This window comes from Cyanistes caeruleus, chromosome 2 (genome assembly GCF_971803275.1).
Source record: "Cyanistes caeruleus chromosome 2, bCyaCae1.hap1.1, whole genome shotgun sequence".
Lineage (NCBI taxonomy): Eukaryota > Metazoa > Chordata > Aves > Passeriformes > Paridae > Cyanistes > Cyanistes caeruleus.
In genome coordinates this window covers 2,999,306-3,016,096 of record NC_141702.1, presented here as the reverse complement: position 1 = coordinate 3,016,096, position 16,791 = coordinate 2,999,306, and the positions used below count along the sequence as shown (strand labels likewise).

The 16,791-nt window shown below is 45.4% G+C and overlaps 1 protein-coding gene and 1 long non-coding RNA gene across 3 annotated transcripts in view; one reads left to right on the top strand and one right to left on the bottom strand.

Moving 5' to 3' along the window:
* Window positions 1–12,662, top strand: part of RP1L1 (RP1 like 1) — a 48,846-nt gene extending 36,184 nt beyond the window's left edge. For both annotated transcript variants that reach the window (XM_086875423.1, XM_086875424.1), the window contains exons 4-5: window positions 3,018–3,186; window positions 5,075–12,662. In XM_086875423.1, coding sequence (XP_086731549.1) covers window positions 3,018–3,186; window positions 5,075–12,522 — 7,617 coding nt within the window. In that variant the 3' untranslated portion in view covers window positions 12,523–12,662. The remainder of the gene's footprint in view (window positions 1–3,017; window positions 3,187–5,074) is intronic.
* Window positions 4,933–5,251, bottom strand: LOC147654552 (uncharacterized). The gene is made up of 2 exons (XR_015282636.1): window positions 5,173–5,251; window positions 4,933–5,085 (listed from the first exon to the last, which is right to left on the bottom strand). It is a non-coding gene; the product is annotated as an uncharacterized LOC147654552 (long non-coding RNA).
* Window positions 12,663–16,791: the final 4,129 nt, after the last annotated feature.

The window sequence follows — 16,791 nt, the reverse complement described above, 5'->3', positions numbered from 1 at the left end:
TGGAGGGACAGGACACAGGGAATGGCTTCCCACTGCCAGAGGGCAGGGATGGATGGGATATTGGGAAGGAATTCCTGGCTGTGAGGGTGGGCAGGCCCTGGCACAGGGTGCCCAGAGAAGCTGTGGCTGCCCCTGGATCCCTGGAAGTGTCCAAGGCCAGGTTGGATGGGGCTTGGATCAACCTGGGATAGTGGGAGGTGTCCCTTGCATGGGTGGGGCAGTGGAAGTCCTGCAGCAGAATGGGATTTATTTAACACTCAGAATACATTCAGTAGTATTTAAAACTACCAATGAACAATGAATATAGCAATGAAGCACTACAAAGATGGACCTCTGGAATTATTAATTCAAAGAGATTAATCCAGAAAGGCATTAGGAAGAAAATTTTTATTATAGACACAAACACAGCTAAAGTGCTGTTGATGTCAGAAATACTTCATACTACAAATACAGACTATTTTAAGTGACATAAAACAAGTGTATTCCATATAAATGGAAGTAGAAATTCCCTAATTCAGCTGGCCCAGCTCCATGGATCCCTGACTCCCTGTCATTGGCACCATCTATTTTCTGCACACAGCACAACAGTGATGAGTGTGATTGAAATATCTACACCCAGACATGGAACCACGTGAGAAAATGTGGGCAAAAAATAGCTTTCACTGAAAAAAATGTCCTTTACAAATAGAAACAGTTCCTAAACTTAGTGGGGCTTGAAAGACAGATTCTTTTACTTTAGGGACAGAACATGTTTTGTGTCTATTTTTTTTTTCTCTCCCTCTTTTTCCTTTTCTCTTCTATTTTATCCTCATGTTTGTTTGTTTTGTTTTTTTCTACTTGTATAAAATCAGGGGGAAAGATCTCACCAAGGCAATAAAACTAAAAAGAACAGGAAAAAAAAAAAAAAAAAGAACAGAAAAGCAAAGAAGGAAATTAAATATACAGATGGCAAAAGCACACTTGAAATATTTGATTTATTAAATTCTAGACTTTCTATAAACTTTTAAAGTGAGCTAGAAAGTTGTTTTCATTAGGACTATATAAAGATGTTTTCTTTAGGAATAGATGGACCAAAAGTGGAGTGAACAAAGGCAAGCTGAGATTTGTGAGCTATTTTTCTGTTTCATGGTACCCATCACAGGAATTTGGCATTTTCGCTGCTTTGCAGAATTTAATGAAAGTTTCAGTGAGAAAAGCTCTCTTATTTTTGGGTTTCATAGCAAGCTGGATAGGCCTAGAACACAGGTGTTGTTATAGCACAAACAGAAAATAAAAAATAATGGGAAGACAAAGGGATTTTTACTGTATTCCCACTAAAAAGTTGATGCCATGTGTTTTATTGTAACAAATGTTTTCAGAAGTGATTAACTGGATATAGAATGTGCTTCCATTTATCTCTGTCCTGCTCTTTCACCCTCCACACATTTATCCCCTCATTTGCACCAGATCCCTTAGTGCCTCCCACAGTCCTGGTGGGACATCCTGGAAAACCTCAGGAGCATTTCACAAGCTGAGGGCTTGGGCTCTGAATCCTGGTTCCTCATTCCTTGGCTGTAACAATATTCAGAGGCTGAGCTCTTTCCTTCACGAGCTGTTATTTGAGGCACATGTGACAGCTGCAGAACTGTCATCACTGCTGCTCTGAGGTTCCTTATTTTGGTTCTCATTAGGGGAATGATGATTAAATGACAGGGTGAGGTCAGGCTGCATCGTGCTGAGCCCAGCACCAGTGCTGGCTTGGTGACCCATGGTGGGGTCTCCTCTTGTTGAGGTCTTCCCTATGCCCTAGAGATGTTCTCCTGATGTAGCAGGCTGAGGAGGAAGGGACATCCCACATGGTGGAGACACACAAAGCTGCCAGAAATTGGCCGCTCTAAAGTCCTCTCAAGACAGCAAGAGAGACTTCTTCTTTTGAAAGACATCAAGTATTTTACCTGAGAGCTCAACTTCAGTCTTTCAAATGAGAGGTTGCAGGAACAAGATGGAAGATGGGTCCAGGATCTGTCTGCTCGTACTTCCCACAGGACTGATTCCTACTCTTTGAGCAAGACAAATATATTTGGGTAAAAGCTGGATAGGGATCCGAGAAACCTGCTTCACCTGCTCCAGCTGAAGATGTCCCTGCTCATTGTATGGGGTTGGACTGGATGGCATTTAAAAATTCCCTTCTAATTCAAACTATTCTAGGATTATAGAGTTCCATGAGAACTGACTCATGAAGGAGTTGGTGTGTGATCCAGGAACAGATCATGTGGTGAGGATGAAGGGTGCAAACCTGGGTTCTCGTGGAGGAACAAAGATTCCTTCACAGGCACTTCCCACGCTGGGGACAATGTCCCTCACTGTCCAGCACTGAGGCAATACTTGGGGTTATAACTGAAGCAGTATTTGAGGGAATATTAGCGGAAGTTAAAATCTGTGTCCCTCTTCCTCAGCAAGAAAAGGATCAACTAAGGCACAAAACTAATTGTAACATTTTTCATGTAACAAAAGCTGCCCCATACAGGAGCTAGAAAATTTTAAAAGTTATAATTCTCTGTGAGACAAACTGAAACACCTCCAGTTCCACCCTCTTCCTCACTACCGTATGGAATATAACCAATTTTTTTCCAGAATATGTGAAATCTTGTATCATGCATAATAAATGAAATCTATTCTCTCTTAGGCAATCTCTCCCAGCCCTTCCCTATCTTAGGAAATCTGATCAAAAAATAGCAGATCTTCACTTTCTATGGAGGAATTCTCCAACAGGCTCTGGTAGACCCCTAAGTTCTCCAGAACCACGTTTCTTTTCATTGAATCACAGAATATCCTGAGCTGGAAAGGATCTACAGGGGCCATCAAGTCCAACTCCTGGCCCTGAACAGGAAAACCCCAAAAACAGCATTGCATGCCTGAGACCATTATCCAAATACTCTTTTATGTAGGCCACAACTCATTGTCAGTAGATTCCAGGCCTGGAAGAACCAAATTCTTCTGTCTGGGCCCACGGTGCTCCACTTGCTGTTCCTTTGCAGATCGACAGCATGCAGGCCCTGCTCCACTGCCCCAGCGTGCTGGTGTGTGTCGGCCGGGAGCCATTCAAACCTATATCCATGGAGAATTTGAGGAAACACTCGGTGGAGAAGCTGCCCAACCTGCCTCCCCGCTCCAACAATGGCAACAATGTCAACGAGAACAATGACAGTAAGAAAACCTCGGGGCCGTGTCGCGCAGCCATACCCAGGCCTGTGTCCCACAGCATGGGGATTACGGGCCCCTATTGTGCTGCCCCAAAGTACAGATTTCATGTGGAAAATGCACTTCCCTCTCCCTGCCTCCCAGGCCTTTCCATCCTCCCCTTCTTTTTCTCTGGTTTCCTTCTAGGATTTCCTCCCTACACCCCCTAGTCTTTCTTTTACATGCTCCCCATGTCTGGCTGACTTCCCTTCCTCTTTCATATCTCTAGGTCTCCTTTTCCTTCCAGAAATCCCTCCTTTCCTGTGTCTGTCCTCTCAGACCCTTGAGATTTCCCACGAATCCTCTATCCCCTCGTTGTCTGTCCTATCATGCCTTCACTCCTGCATTTTCCTGCACCAGGACCAGAGGGTGCCCTGGTTCTGACTCAGTTTCTCCTGCAAGTTACAGCTGGCCTTTTGGGAACACAGTGTGTTTTAATGGAAAGTTTATGTTCAGGAAAGAGTATGTTATGGATTATTCAGGATTATATTTCTTTGGCACTCCATCATGAGTTATTTAAGGTCACAGGTAATTAAACCAGCCACCTTCAGTAGCTTGGGAAAAGAAACATCCCAATTCCAAAAGGCTATTTATCTCACCTCTATTAAGGATTTATTGTAGGATGAAATTAAATGTGCCCTGGAGGTGCATCTGTTTCTCTCCATTGTCAACACCAGGAGCTTGGAAAGATTCATTTGTGTGTTGCCAACAAGTTGTAGAAACTCAAGGACAGAGGCATCCTACGCTCACTGTTTAGACATAAAATATTGGAGAGAAACATGGGAATAAACTGGAGCTTTGCCCATCAAAAGACTGAGCAAATCCATCAGTTCAGTGATTAGGATGGTCAGGGAAGAGCTATTTCGTCTGATTTCTATGTGCTCCTATTCCACTTCCTTTCTAAAATTCCCTCCAACCAGCTGCATATCCATATGCCCATGGAGGCACAGGATTATCCAGATATACGTACGAGGAAATTTTGGACAAAGTTCTACTCAAAACAAGACAGATGAATGTCTTGCAAGACAACCTGATAGCAATGTATTCTTATTCTGCTTGAAATGAAGGGACCTAAACAAACCTATGCAGATCACTGCACAGGCAATAAAAATGTTCTTCCAATTGCAATTCCCTTATTCTCCTTGATTTCTTCTACAACTCCCACTATTTCTCTTTGTAATTCTCACCAGCTTACAATTAATTTTCTGTTTGTCCTTTAAGTTTTAATAAGAATATAATTATTCTTAGTGGCGCATCCCTGCAGGGACTGGGTGTTACTCTGGTTAACATGGCCACACATTTCCTGGAATATGAGTGGAGAAGTGGATGATGCATAATAAATGAGTGGTCAGCTAAGGAAGAGGGTCACTTCCCTATGTATTTTTCCCTTGTTAATTAAGAGGAATGAAAACCTCCACAGTTAAATAAAGGAATATTTGCAATGTGATAAAATGCTCAAACTCAGAGACTAAATTGTTGTATATGTGTATGTATATGTATATATAATTTTTCTTAATTTTACTTCCTGACATGCACTTAATAAAACAAAGTGTTTGTAGTTCAATTTGTTTTTTAAAATAAAGTTAAGATATAGAAGATTTTATTATAGATTATTAATTCAAAACTTAATATTTAACAAGGAATTTGGACTAGATTGTCCCTTCCAACCTTAGCTGTTCTATGATTAATGGACATCATGAAGTCAATGACAAATTTTCAAATTTTGTAAATTGGCATAGGCTTGGCTTTAATGGAATAACATCAGGATTCAATAGTTTGAGGGTTTGACTCACATATATTTTGTCATCTTTATATGAGTTAACATCTTTCTCCGTCTTTCTTTTCTTCATTCCAGTGAACTTCGGACTGAAAGCCAAAAAAAGCGTTATCCATCCACGGTCAGCATCCAGCAACAGATCAATGAGATTTTCCTTGTCATCAGAAAAGTCATACCCCAATGGCCTCGTGGCCTCTCCAGACAACGGGGCACCCTTCTCCAATGGCTGCTCTCACCCAAAAGCTGGGGACCTGGTCCAGTCCTTGGTCAATGATGACATCGAGAAGCGGGTCCATGTGAACAAGGATGGGAGCTTGTCTGTGGAGATGAAGGTTCGCTTCCGTTTGCTCAATGATGAGACTTTGCAGTGGTCCACTCAGATCAAAAAGTCCAACCTGATGAACCGGCTGCCTTGTGAAGAGTCAGGAGTGGAGGAGGACAGTGGACTAGATCCCCTACAGAAAATGAACCCGGAAGCCAGCTCGGAAGCAGATGATTCCTTATATCCCTGTGATATCGATTCCTACATGTCCAAACTTGAGGAATCAGAATGTGACGAGGCCCACTGTCACAGCTGTGGAAAGAAACACCAGGACTATGACATTTGGAAGAACCCCATGCACATGTCCCAGAGGGAAGAGCCCAGCGTGCGAAGCACCTGGCACACACGGTCGTCATGCTCCAGCACATCTTCCCGGAGGAGAGTAGTCCACAAAAAAATGACATCTGTAGATAGCATCCACACCACATCCAGTGAGGAATTCTCTGAGCACATTGTGAGAGAGTCCTCATCCTACTCAGAGACTATAAAGAACAGAGTGGCGTATCGATCTGTTAAAAAGTGTATGTGCCGAAGTGATTTGTCTACTGGTGCTTCCAATGGAGAAGAACAGCAGGAATACACTCAGACAAGCACGGGAAACAGCCAGAGGCCTTCATCCTTGGGCTTGATGTCACATTCAAGCTGTGAAAACAACCTGGATACTCAAGACACCCCTGAAGACCAGGAGATCACCAAAATAATTTCACAGAATGAGGATGCAAATTGTTTCGAAGCTTCCTCTGTGAAGTGCTTGAAGGATGAGGAGGAAGAGGTTGAAAGCAGCAGAGTTGGGAGTGTCATGTCCAGGTCATCTCTGCAGTCCAAGCAGAGCAAGAAGAACGTGTGTGAGGAAACGAGCAGCGTGGGCAGGAGCATGTCCTCCTCAAGCCTTCAGAAGGCAAATCAGGGAGACAACAGCCAGTGCTCCACCCCTGCCAACAGCGTGCACAGCAAGTCCAGTAACTGCACCACACCAAAAGAAAAGACTGAGCAGAGCGACCCCTCTGATGACAACCCAGTGGTGTCCTCTTTCTCCAGTGAGTCCTGCCCCAAGAAAGAGACTGAAGAGGTGGAAGCAGGGCAGGAAGAAAGTGAAGTCAATGAAGTCAGCTCAGTGTCAGCAAAAACAAAGCCAAGTCAGTCAATCAGGGGTGAGAGCAGTGAAGGGGAGCAATGCTCTACGCAAGGAACCCACCGTTCCAAGGCTAGTGACATGAACAGCAAGAAAAGTGGCAGTGATGAGAACATTCCATGTAGTGTCTCTTGCTCTTCCAGAGGGTCCAGAAAGAGCAAACGCAGCCACATTCATTTGGATGCACAGTCTGAAATATCCGTCTCTTCACTTGAATCCACTCCAAATAAAAAGAAGAGTTCGCTACATGCAGATGATGCAAGATCGGGCAGCAGGGCATCAATTTACTCCAAAAGCTCATGTGAAACCAAGAAAAAATCTGTTGGAGACACCATATCTCATAAGTCAGGATCTCTTCACTCAAACGTTTCATCTACCAGTGAAGCAGAGGCAAATGCAGGTCCTGCTGAGGAGAAAAGCTCAAAAAGTACTGCCAGTGGCTGCAGTGAATCCTCAAAAAACTCAAAGAAGAGAAGCCATAAAGCAGAAAGCAGCAAGCCATCATCCCTCTACTCAAGTTTTTCAAGTCCTAATGGAAAAGCTGGAGAGAGTCATGCCAAGATTAGTTCAGAACCCTCTTCTTCAAAACAGGGAAGCATGAGTGGGAGTGTATGTTCAAAAGTTGATCACTCAGCTGAGGATGGCATTAGGAATGGAAAACCTACAAGTAGCTCCTCAAGAGTCTCTTCAAAGTCAGAAATAAAAGATAAATGTGTGTTGACACAGATATCCCAGGAAACTGATGATAGGTGTTCACAGTCAAACATGTCTCTATCTTCAAAATCAAGGCAGACAAACCCAAAAAATCTTCGTGTGAAGGTGTCAAACTCCAGCCGGGCATCAGTGTCGGAGACTATGTCAGTGTGCAGTCTGCACTGCCCTGCCCCACCAAAAGGGAAGCCAAAGAGGAAAAATATGCGTTCAACCATGTTGAAGAATTCCTCCATCAGCAGCATCGGCACCGAGTCTGTGCTGACCGCAGGAAGAGAGCAGAAAGAAATTGTGGATTCCTCCAAAGCAACTTCCTATGGTTCTAAATCCACTGCAGCCAAAGAAGATGGTCAGAATAATAAAGTGACTGATGATTTTTGCAGCAAAAAAACAGAGGAAGAGGTAGAAGACACAAGTGTTCAGGAGGAAGGAGGTGATTTAATGCCATCAGCTCTACCAAATACATCTCCAGAAGAAGTTGTGCAAGAATGGCTCAGAAAAATCCCTTCGGAAACGTTGCTTATGAAATATGAAATGGAGGATGACGGAGAGGAGGAATGTGCAGAGTCGACCACTGAGGTATCACACTGTACAAATGCTGAGGAAGCCCCAGAGGAGGAAAAAGCTGAGGAAAAGAATGAGGAGGAGGAGGAGGCTGAAAAGGATGAAGCAAAGGATGAAGTAGAAGAAGAGAAAGCAGAAGACACAGCTATTATTGAAGAGGTTGAAGAATGCGTGAACCAGGAAGAAATCTCTGAGGTTGCACCTGAAGCTGCCGAAGTTGAGCAGGCAGAATGCAACAAGTCAGTTACATCCAGCCAAAATAACAACAAGAGAGACCTGCCAACCTCTGTCCAGACGTCTGTCCAGATCATGAAGGCCTTGCTCAGTTCAAAGCACGAGACCAAATTTGACCGATCAAACAGCTTGCCCGAAGTGTCCCCCACAATGGGGAGAAAACTGAGTAATTCCGCTAACATTTTGATTTCTTGTCTTGCCAGCCTTCAGCTCCTTGATGAAGAGTCAGAGGATCCATCAGAAAACTCAAAACATTTGAATAAGTCAAGGTACACAGAGCTGCTAAATATTTTTCAAGCCCTCTGGTTTGGGTGCACTGCTGAAAGGAGCGGCCCAAGTTCAGGCCAAGAGGCAAGCAAGCCAGCAAAGCCAGTGTCTGGGTCTAAGGTCCCAAAATCCATGGATCACGCCTTCACTGCCATGTCCTCCTCTGGGGTCGATGTTTGCAGTGGCTCTGGTGGCTCAGGAGAAGAGTGCACAGCTGGTGCCACGTTGGTGGCCCAGAAAACCATGGAATGCAAATCAGCCGAGCAAATGGAAAATGCAGAGACTGGCACAGAACTGACTGAGGTTGAGGAGCAAAGTAAAGAGGAAGAGCAGCCATCCCGCCCTTCCACAGCCTGCTCAGAGGCAAAATGTGAGGGAAAAGCAGAGTCTGCTAGAGAGGAGTCTGTAATCCAGGAGGAAGAAGAGAATAAGGAGGATCAGGGCAGTAACTGTGAGCATGGTCAGGATGAAGGGGGAGAAAATGAAAATGAAGAAGAAAACAAATCAGCTGAAACTGGAGAACAGGAAAAAGCTGAAGTTGTGAATGATGAAGTCCCACAGGAAAAGCCTGAAGAGGAAGCTGATCAGCCAGAGACCACTGGTGATGCCGATGTCGGTGATGCTGATGTCAGGACAGAGCTGAAAGATGAATTGCAAGAGCAGCCCCAAGAAGAGTCTCCAAATGACCCTGAGCCCAAAGTCAATACACCCACCATTGTGGACACATCCGTTGTCCAGCAAAACTCCGTGGATCCAGACCCAACCTGGGTCCTGAGACTACTCAAGAAAATCGAGAAGGAGTTCATGGCTCACTATGTCAATGCCATGAACGAGTTTAAAGTCAGGTGGAACCTGCAGGACAACCAGCAGATGGATGCAATGATACTGGAGCTGAAGGAGGAAGTGAGTAAAAGGATACAAAAGAGCATAGAGAAAGAGTTGAGGAAGATCAAAAGCAGGGCTGGAAGGAGGATGCCAAGGCCTCCAGAAGAGCCACCCACACGCGAGTCCAAACTCCAAACTGAGCAGAGGAGATGGCGACTTCAAACTATGCATAAAAAGTCCCTCTTTGCAGACAAGAATGGTGCCCAAATGAGGCTGGAGGAGGCGTCAGACTTATCATTAGATGTAGACAATGACTTTAACCTCAGTGCAGCCTTGGAGGACAGCATTAACAAACAATCCAGTGAGGAGGAATATTGCCCATGTGACTCCTGTGTGAGGAAAAAACTGGCTTCCAGGCCTGCCAGAGCCCCTGTGGTGGCCACCAATGCCCCAGTCATGAAAGCCTTTGATTTGCAGAAAATCCTGAGGCTGAAGAAAGACGACAATGAGGAAGCCATCGTCACAGAAGCAGCCCAGGACACCAAAACACTTCCCAATGGTTCTGTGGAGGAAGGGGCAGAAAACAAGGAGAAGGATGAGGAGCTACCTCAGACAGGTGAAAGAGAAGCGGAGGATGATGAAGGAAAAGAGCCAGAATTAAATGAAGATGATGGTGCAACGTTGAATGGAGATGGAGAAGAACCTGAAGTAGCAGATAGTCAAAATGCTGAGGTGGAGGAGGAGGCCAGAATTGAAGAAACCAAAGAAGAAGCAGAAGAAGGAGGGGAAGAAACACAAGAAGGAGAAGAAGAGAAAGAGGAAGAAGAAATGGCCAAGGCTGAAGAGGAGGAAATAAAAGAGAAGGATGGTGAAACTAATGAAGATGAGGAAGTAAAAGAGGAAGAAGCAGAAGAAACTAAGGAGGAAGAGGAACTACATGAGGAAGAGAAGGAAGAAGAAGAGGGAGTGAAGGAGGAAGAAGAAACAAAGGAGGAAGAAGGAAAGGAGGAAGAGGAAGAAGCAAAGGAAGAAGAAGAAGAAGGGAAAGAAGAAGAGGAAGGGAAGGAAGGAGAGGAGGAAGCAAAAGAGGAGGAGGAGGAAGCAAAAGAGGAAGAGGAAGAAGCAAATGAGGAGAAGGAGGAAGAGGCCAAAGAGGAGGAGGAGGAAGCAAAAGAGGGGGAGGAGGAGGAAGAAGCCAAAGAGGAGGAGGAGAAGGAAGTAAAAGAGGAGGAGGAAGAAGAAGCAAAAGAGGAGGAAGCAAAAGAGGAGGAAGAAAAAGAAGAGAAGGAGGAAGAGGAAGAAGCAAAAGAGGAGGAGGAGGAAGTAAAAGAGGAGGAGGAAAAAGAAGAGAAGGAGGAAGAGGAAGAAGCAAAAGAGGAGGAGGAGGAGGAGGAGGAAGAAAAGGAGGAAGAAGCCAAAGAGGAGGATGAAGAAGCCAAAGAGGAGGAGGAAGGGAAGGAAGAAGATGAAGAAGCCAAAGAGGAGGAGGAAGAAGCAAAAGAGGAAGAGGAGGAAGGAAAAGTGGAGGAGGAAGAAGCAAATGAGGAAGAGGAGGAAGAAGCTAAAGAGGAGGAGGAAGAAGCCAAAGAGGGAGAGGAAGAGGAAGAAGCAAAAGAGGAGGAGGAAGAAGCAAAAGAGGAAGAGGAGGAAGAAAAAGTGGAGGAAGAAGAAGCAAAAGAGGAGGAGGAAGCACAAGAGAAGGAGGAAGAGGAAGAAGTGAAAGAGGAGGAGGAAGAAGAAGGGAAGGAGGAGGAAGAAGCAAAAGAGGAGGAGGAAGGAAAAGAGGAAGAGGAAGAAGCCAAAGAGGAGGAGGAAGAAGCAAAAGAGGAGGAGGAAGGAAAAGACGAAGAGGAAGAAGCCAAAGAGGAAGAAGAAGAAAAAGAGGAGGAGGAAGGAAAAGAGGAAGAAGCCAAAGAGGAGGAGGAAGAAGCAAAAGAGGAGGAGGAAGGAAAAGAGGAAGAGGAAGAAGCCAAAGAGAAGGAGGAAGAAGCAAAAGAGGAAGAGGAGGAAGAAAAAGTGGAGGAAGAAGAAGCAATAGAGGAGGAGGAAGAAGAAGGGAAGGAGGAAGAGGAGGAAGCAAAAGAGGAGGAGGAAGCAAAAGAGGAGGAGGAAGGAAAAGAGGAAGAGGAAGAAGACAAAGAGGAGGAGGAAGAGGAAGAAGACAAAGAGGAGGAGGAAAAAGTAAAGGAGGGAGAAGATGAAACAAAAGAAGAGGAGGAGGAAGGAAAGGAGGAAGAAGAAGATGCAAAAGAGGAGGAAGAAGTACAGGAGGGAGAGGAAGAAGAAAAAGAAGAGGAGGAGGATGATGAAGGGATGGAGGAAGAAGCAAAAGAAGAGGAAGATGTAAAAGAGGAGGAAGCAGAAGAGGAGGAGGAAGAGCAAAAAGAGGAAGAAGAAACAAAAGAGGAGGAAGGGAAGGAAGAAGAAGAAGGAGCAGAGGATGATGAGGAAGCAAAGGAAGATGAGGGTCAAACAAAAGAGGAGCAGGGAGTGGAAGAGGAAGAAAACCCAAAAGAGGAGGAGGAAGAAGCAAAAGAAGAAGAACAGGGAGAAAAAGAGGAGGAAGAAATAAAGGAGGAGGAGGAGGAGGAAAAAGGGGAAGAGGAAGAACAAGAGGAAGAAGCTCAAAATGAAGAGCAAGAAGCTGAAGAAAAGTCCGAATGTGAAGGTGAAGGTGAAAATGAAGCTGAAGAAGCAGAGGAGCCAGAGGATGAGGAAGTTGTGGCTGATGATGAGGCAGAGACATCAGAATGCAGAGGAGATGCTGAGGGCTCTGGAGCTGACAACAATCCTGAAGGAGATGCTGTGGAAGGAAATGAAGAAGCTGAGCAAGATGAAGCTGAGGCAGAAGAAGATGCAAAACCAGAGTCAGGAGATGAGGCTGAGGAGAAAAACAGTGAAGAAGATGAGAAACCTGATGAGAATGGTGAGGAACCCACTGATGATGACCCTGACAAGGCACATGAAAAACATGAAGCCCAATGCAACAGCAAATTTTCTGAGAAAGCTTCAAAGACCAAAGGCAAGAAAACCAGCAAAAGGTTAGAAACTCTGAAAAAATCCACAGCCTTTTCTTGTTATTCTTCTGTTGGAAACTTCTCACAGCAATCCCAGAAGGGGTCTGATGATGAAGAGGAAAGAGTAGATGAAGAAGAAGTAGTCGAAGAGGAAGGAATAGTTGAAGAGGAAGCAGTAGCTGAAGAGGAATGCAAAGGTGATGATAGCCCCACTAGCGACCACCCCAATGGAGAGGTTCGAAGTGATGAGAGCTCCAAGCCCTCCCAGATGTATCCTGACAGTGAGGAAGAGGAAGAGGACAAAGAATCTTCGGGTTCTGATCCTGTGGGAGATGAGGAGCAGCCAGATACTGAAGGTGCAGAGCCAAAGGAGGCTGAAAACACTGAGGAAGTTCAGTCTTCTAAAAAGAAAGAAAACTCTGATGAGATTGACCAGGATGACCTGGACTTCTAGAACTGCTGACTAAAACCTGACTTTTTCTCTCTTCCTTTCTTTCTTTTTTAAAAGTACATTTTCATTGTATATTTCATTATCTCTGGTGAGCTGAGCCCTCGTAATCAGCTTTTCTTCTGAGTTAAATGTGGTAAACTCAATCTTGAATCCTGTGAGTAATGTTGCGATTACCTGCCCTCATTTCTAGAGGGCTAGTAGCTCATTAATATCCTGTGGTCTCAATAGGTAAGTGATTTAGGGAAAGAGAAGGCTGTTTTGTTTGGGATACCTTCTAGTTCCCACCCTTTAAGCCACGCTGTTTGCTGCTGGAGTGATCTGTGGCTCTGCTGGGCATCGTCTCTGTGTGACTTTGGGATGCCTTTCACCTGTTGCACACAATTTCCTGGAGAGATTGCCAATCCACAGAAACATGACAAAATTTGGATTCATTGCCAAAGTCTGGTCAGAGCCCACAGAGATGTACATTCATCTTCCTCCTTACCCTACCTTCCCTATACCCTGTATATTCATCTTTCCCTCACCTACCCCACCTCCTCTGTACCCAGAAAAAAGGGTCTGAGATACTAAAGATTTTCCCCTTTTTCTTTTTTTTTTTTCTTTTTTTTCCCCTTTAGTAGATGTTGAGCTCATTCCTCATTTCAATGGAAGCCTCAACATGGAGTAAGGTCTTTCCAGTAGATCCTCTTCCAGACCCCATCTCTCTGTATTATGCTCATCACTGTAGTGGTAGATAAAAAAGATGAGTTAATTCACTCTGTCAGGTCTCTGAGAAGTGGTTGAATGCAATATTGACCAAATTAGGGATAGATGCAATCCCTTGTGATGTCCTTTACTATGCCAATGATGGTATTGAAGCACTTTACAACCATCTGGGATCCCTCAGACAATTTTGCACGAGGCTCTGTTCTGGAGCTAATGGGATTTGCAATGGCTCAGTGCCCCATCCTTGCAGACAAAATTTAAACTAATTTTCCCTTTAACATGGAAAAGCTTTGGGCATTTGTGCTGCAGCAAACAGCTGGAAAAGGCTGAAGCAGTTATTGGAGAGCTTGGACTTTACAAACCACACTAGAACTGCAAACTTCATTTAGCAACTGTTTTTTACCAGATTGTAACTTTTTTCTTTTTTTTTTTTTTCCTTCCTCTGGGGAAATATAAACATTTCTGAATAAATGCCCAACTAATGCCAGGAGAAGTTTGACCATACCTCAGCTGCATACTCAAGTAAAGCTCTTAGGGACACAGTTCATTTTATCAAAAATTTGCAGGGGGAATAAAACAGAGAGGTTGAAAACAAAATGCCTTAAATCGTATGGAGAAAAAGTATGTGTGTAGTGTTGTGCTGGGTTTGTGAAGATGTATGCAGACATTTAAATAATCAGTATTCCAAACGAAATAATTCCTGTGGTTTTCATTTCTAGAATCCATTTCTTAAACTTACAACCAGAGATAAGATTCATTTCACTCAAATAACGATCTGGGTTCAGCTCCCAAGACAAACAGTTGTTCAGAGAGAAACAATTTTGGGTGTCTGAGGAATAAGGAGAGTTTGGGAGAGGTCAGTGGAGAGCTGGATCTCAGCTGAGCTGTTCCCACAGAGGTGGACAGTGCCTCCAGAGAGATCATCCAGGGAACAGCACCATCCTCAAGATGGAGAAGTTAAAATAACCATCCTCAAAAGAAGGACAGCCCCATCTGTGAACTTCATGGAATCACAGAATGGTTTGGATTGGAAGGACCCCAAATATCATCTGGTTCCAACCCCCTGCCATGGACAGGAACACCTGCCACTACCCCAGGTTGTTCTGAGCCCTCTCCAACCTTGGACACTTCCAGGGATGGGACAGCCACAGCCTCCCTGAGCTACCTGTGCCAGGGCCTCACCACCCTCACAGGGAAGGATTTTTTCCTAATACCCAATATAAATCTCCCCTCTTTCAATTTTTACACATAAAGACCATCAAACCAAATTTAGTTAATCCAGCACTGCCAAACTCACCACTAAACCATGGTCCCAGGTTCTACATCATGTAGATGTTATGAAACCCTTTTGGTTTCATAATCAGCTTTGTGACACATCAATTCATGCAGGATTCTAAAAAGAACTGAGCCTGGTAGTCACAGCTCTAATCTTGACATGAGGTATGGATGAGACATGAGATTGACATGACTGGATGTGGTACATGTTGAGTGAACTCCAAACATTCCTGGTGAAATGTCTCCCCCTGAGCCACGCTCCAGACTCCCACCATAACCAGCAGGGAGAGAGGGGCAAACACTGTGATTCATCTGCTGCAGGCTGCTCCCTTAGGAGGAGGGGGCTATACTGCCAGCAGGTACATTCCTACCTGCAGAGTGCACAGGGAGCCTAGACAACTTCCTCAGATGAAAATCACCGAATCACACAGTTATTAGGTTGTAAAAGACCTCCAAGACAATCAAGTCCAAGCTGTGACTGATCCCCACCTTGTCACCCAGCCCAGAGCACTGAGTGCCACGTCCAGTCATTCCTTGGACACCTCCAGGAGTGGGGACCCCACCATTTCCCAGGGCAGCCCCTTCCAAAATGTCTCATATGGGAAGAGCTGAGATCACTGTAGCTACTCTACAGCATCTTACTTTGATGACTTTCAGGCAACAGCTCAAGCCAGTTATCCCATGGAAGTTTTAAAAGTGGAGTTTTTTTGGCTCCAAGATCACAAGGGGAATGGCTTCAAACTGAAAGAGTTTAGGTTGAATATTAGGAAAAGTTATTCCTGTGAGGGTGTGAGGCCTTGGCACAGGTTGCCCAGGGAAGCTGTGGCTGCCCCTGGATCCCTGGAAGTGTCCAAGGCCAGGCTGGATGGGGCTTGGAGCACCCTGGGATAGTGGAAGGTGTCCCTGCCCGTGGCAGGGGGTGGCACTGGATGATCTTTAATGTCCCTTCCAACCCAAACCATTCTGAGATTCTGTGATTGCCTTTCTGTGCAGCTGCTAAAAGGCACTGCTGGAACTCAACAGGTTAGGGAAAGGGCAAACATTTCCCAGGATTTCTCCTGCAGCTGCTGACTTTGATCACTTTAAAGCTGCTTACACAGTCAACGCCACGCCCTACTCGTGTTGAATCAGTCAGTTCCTCACCTGCAGCACGGGTAAGGAGAAAGAAACTAAAAGCAACACAAAAATGCAGTTGTCAAACCATGAAAACTGAAATCACCAAAGTTCCTGCCCAGGAGACCTGTCCCACTCATATCTGTGTTTGTCAGCGTGTGTGGGCAGTGACTCACACATGTGCCTGTCATAGTCAGGGCAGAGTGAGCTCTGCTCACCAAAATCCCCACTCAAGAGGGGCTGGGGAGCAGCCAGTGGGGATCCAGAGACAGATGTTGCTGAAGGAGGTGTCTCCTTCCTCCACTAGTCTCACCCAGGATCACCCAGAGCATCTGTGAAGGAAGCAACCGGCTGAAAAGGATCCCTCACAGTCACATCCCTCACGCTTGCACGGCTTCCAACGTTTGCATTTCCCCTTGGCTGCTGTGACTCAGGCGCCTGTTGGGTCTTGCAGCTTCCCCTCTCCCTCTGACAGCACGGGAACGTGTTCCCAGCCAGGTTCAGGGTTGTCACGTTCGTAGGGGCTGGGAAGATCACTCCTGTCACCACCTGGAACGGATTACAGCTGCTGTCTTTCAGCGGGGCTGAGGAGGAGGAGGGAGCAGAGGCGATGCGAGACTTGCACAGCTGTACTTCGTGCTTTCCTGTGCTCCTCTGCCTGGCTTCGGGGTGGTTGTTTTTGTTTCTTTACCAGCCAGACAAATTGCTTCTTGATGTGCCTCGGTTCTGTTTGCCTGCTTGCTTTTGAAATGGGAAATATCCAGTGAAAGATGAGGAGGAGCGTGGTGAAAAGCTCAACACAAACGATGGAAATGAAGGAAATGTGCTTTCCAAGGCTGAGGTCTTTGCAGACGTGTGTGAGCACACTCCTCTCACTAATGGAGAGCAATAATCCCCCTTTCCTGGTGGCTCCTTGTTGACACAGTGCCATATTTATCTCCAACCACTTGAAATCCCAGCTGCCTGACAGGAAAGGGTGGTTTGTGGTTATTTCTGGACCTCAGGCTCCTCCATTAGGTTTTGCTCTGGAGGGCAGGGAGAATTTCCTAGCTGGCTGTGGATGTGCCCTTCAAGCTCCCTCTTTTTTTAATTGGAAGGTGGAGAACTTGCACTGCAGGGCTTGGTTGCTCTTTGGCAAAGTGCAGGAATCAGCGCTCCTCCTGGCTGGGATGGGAACAC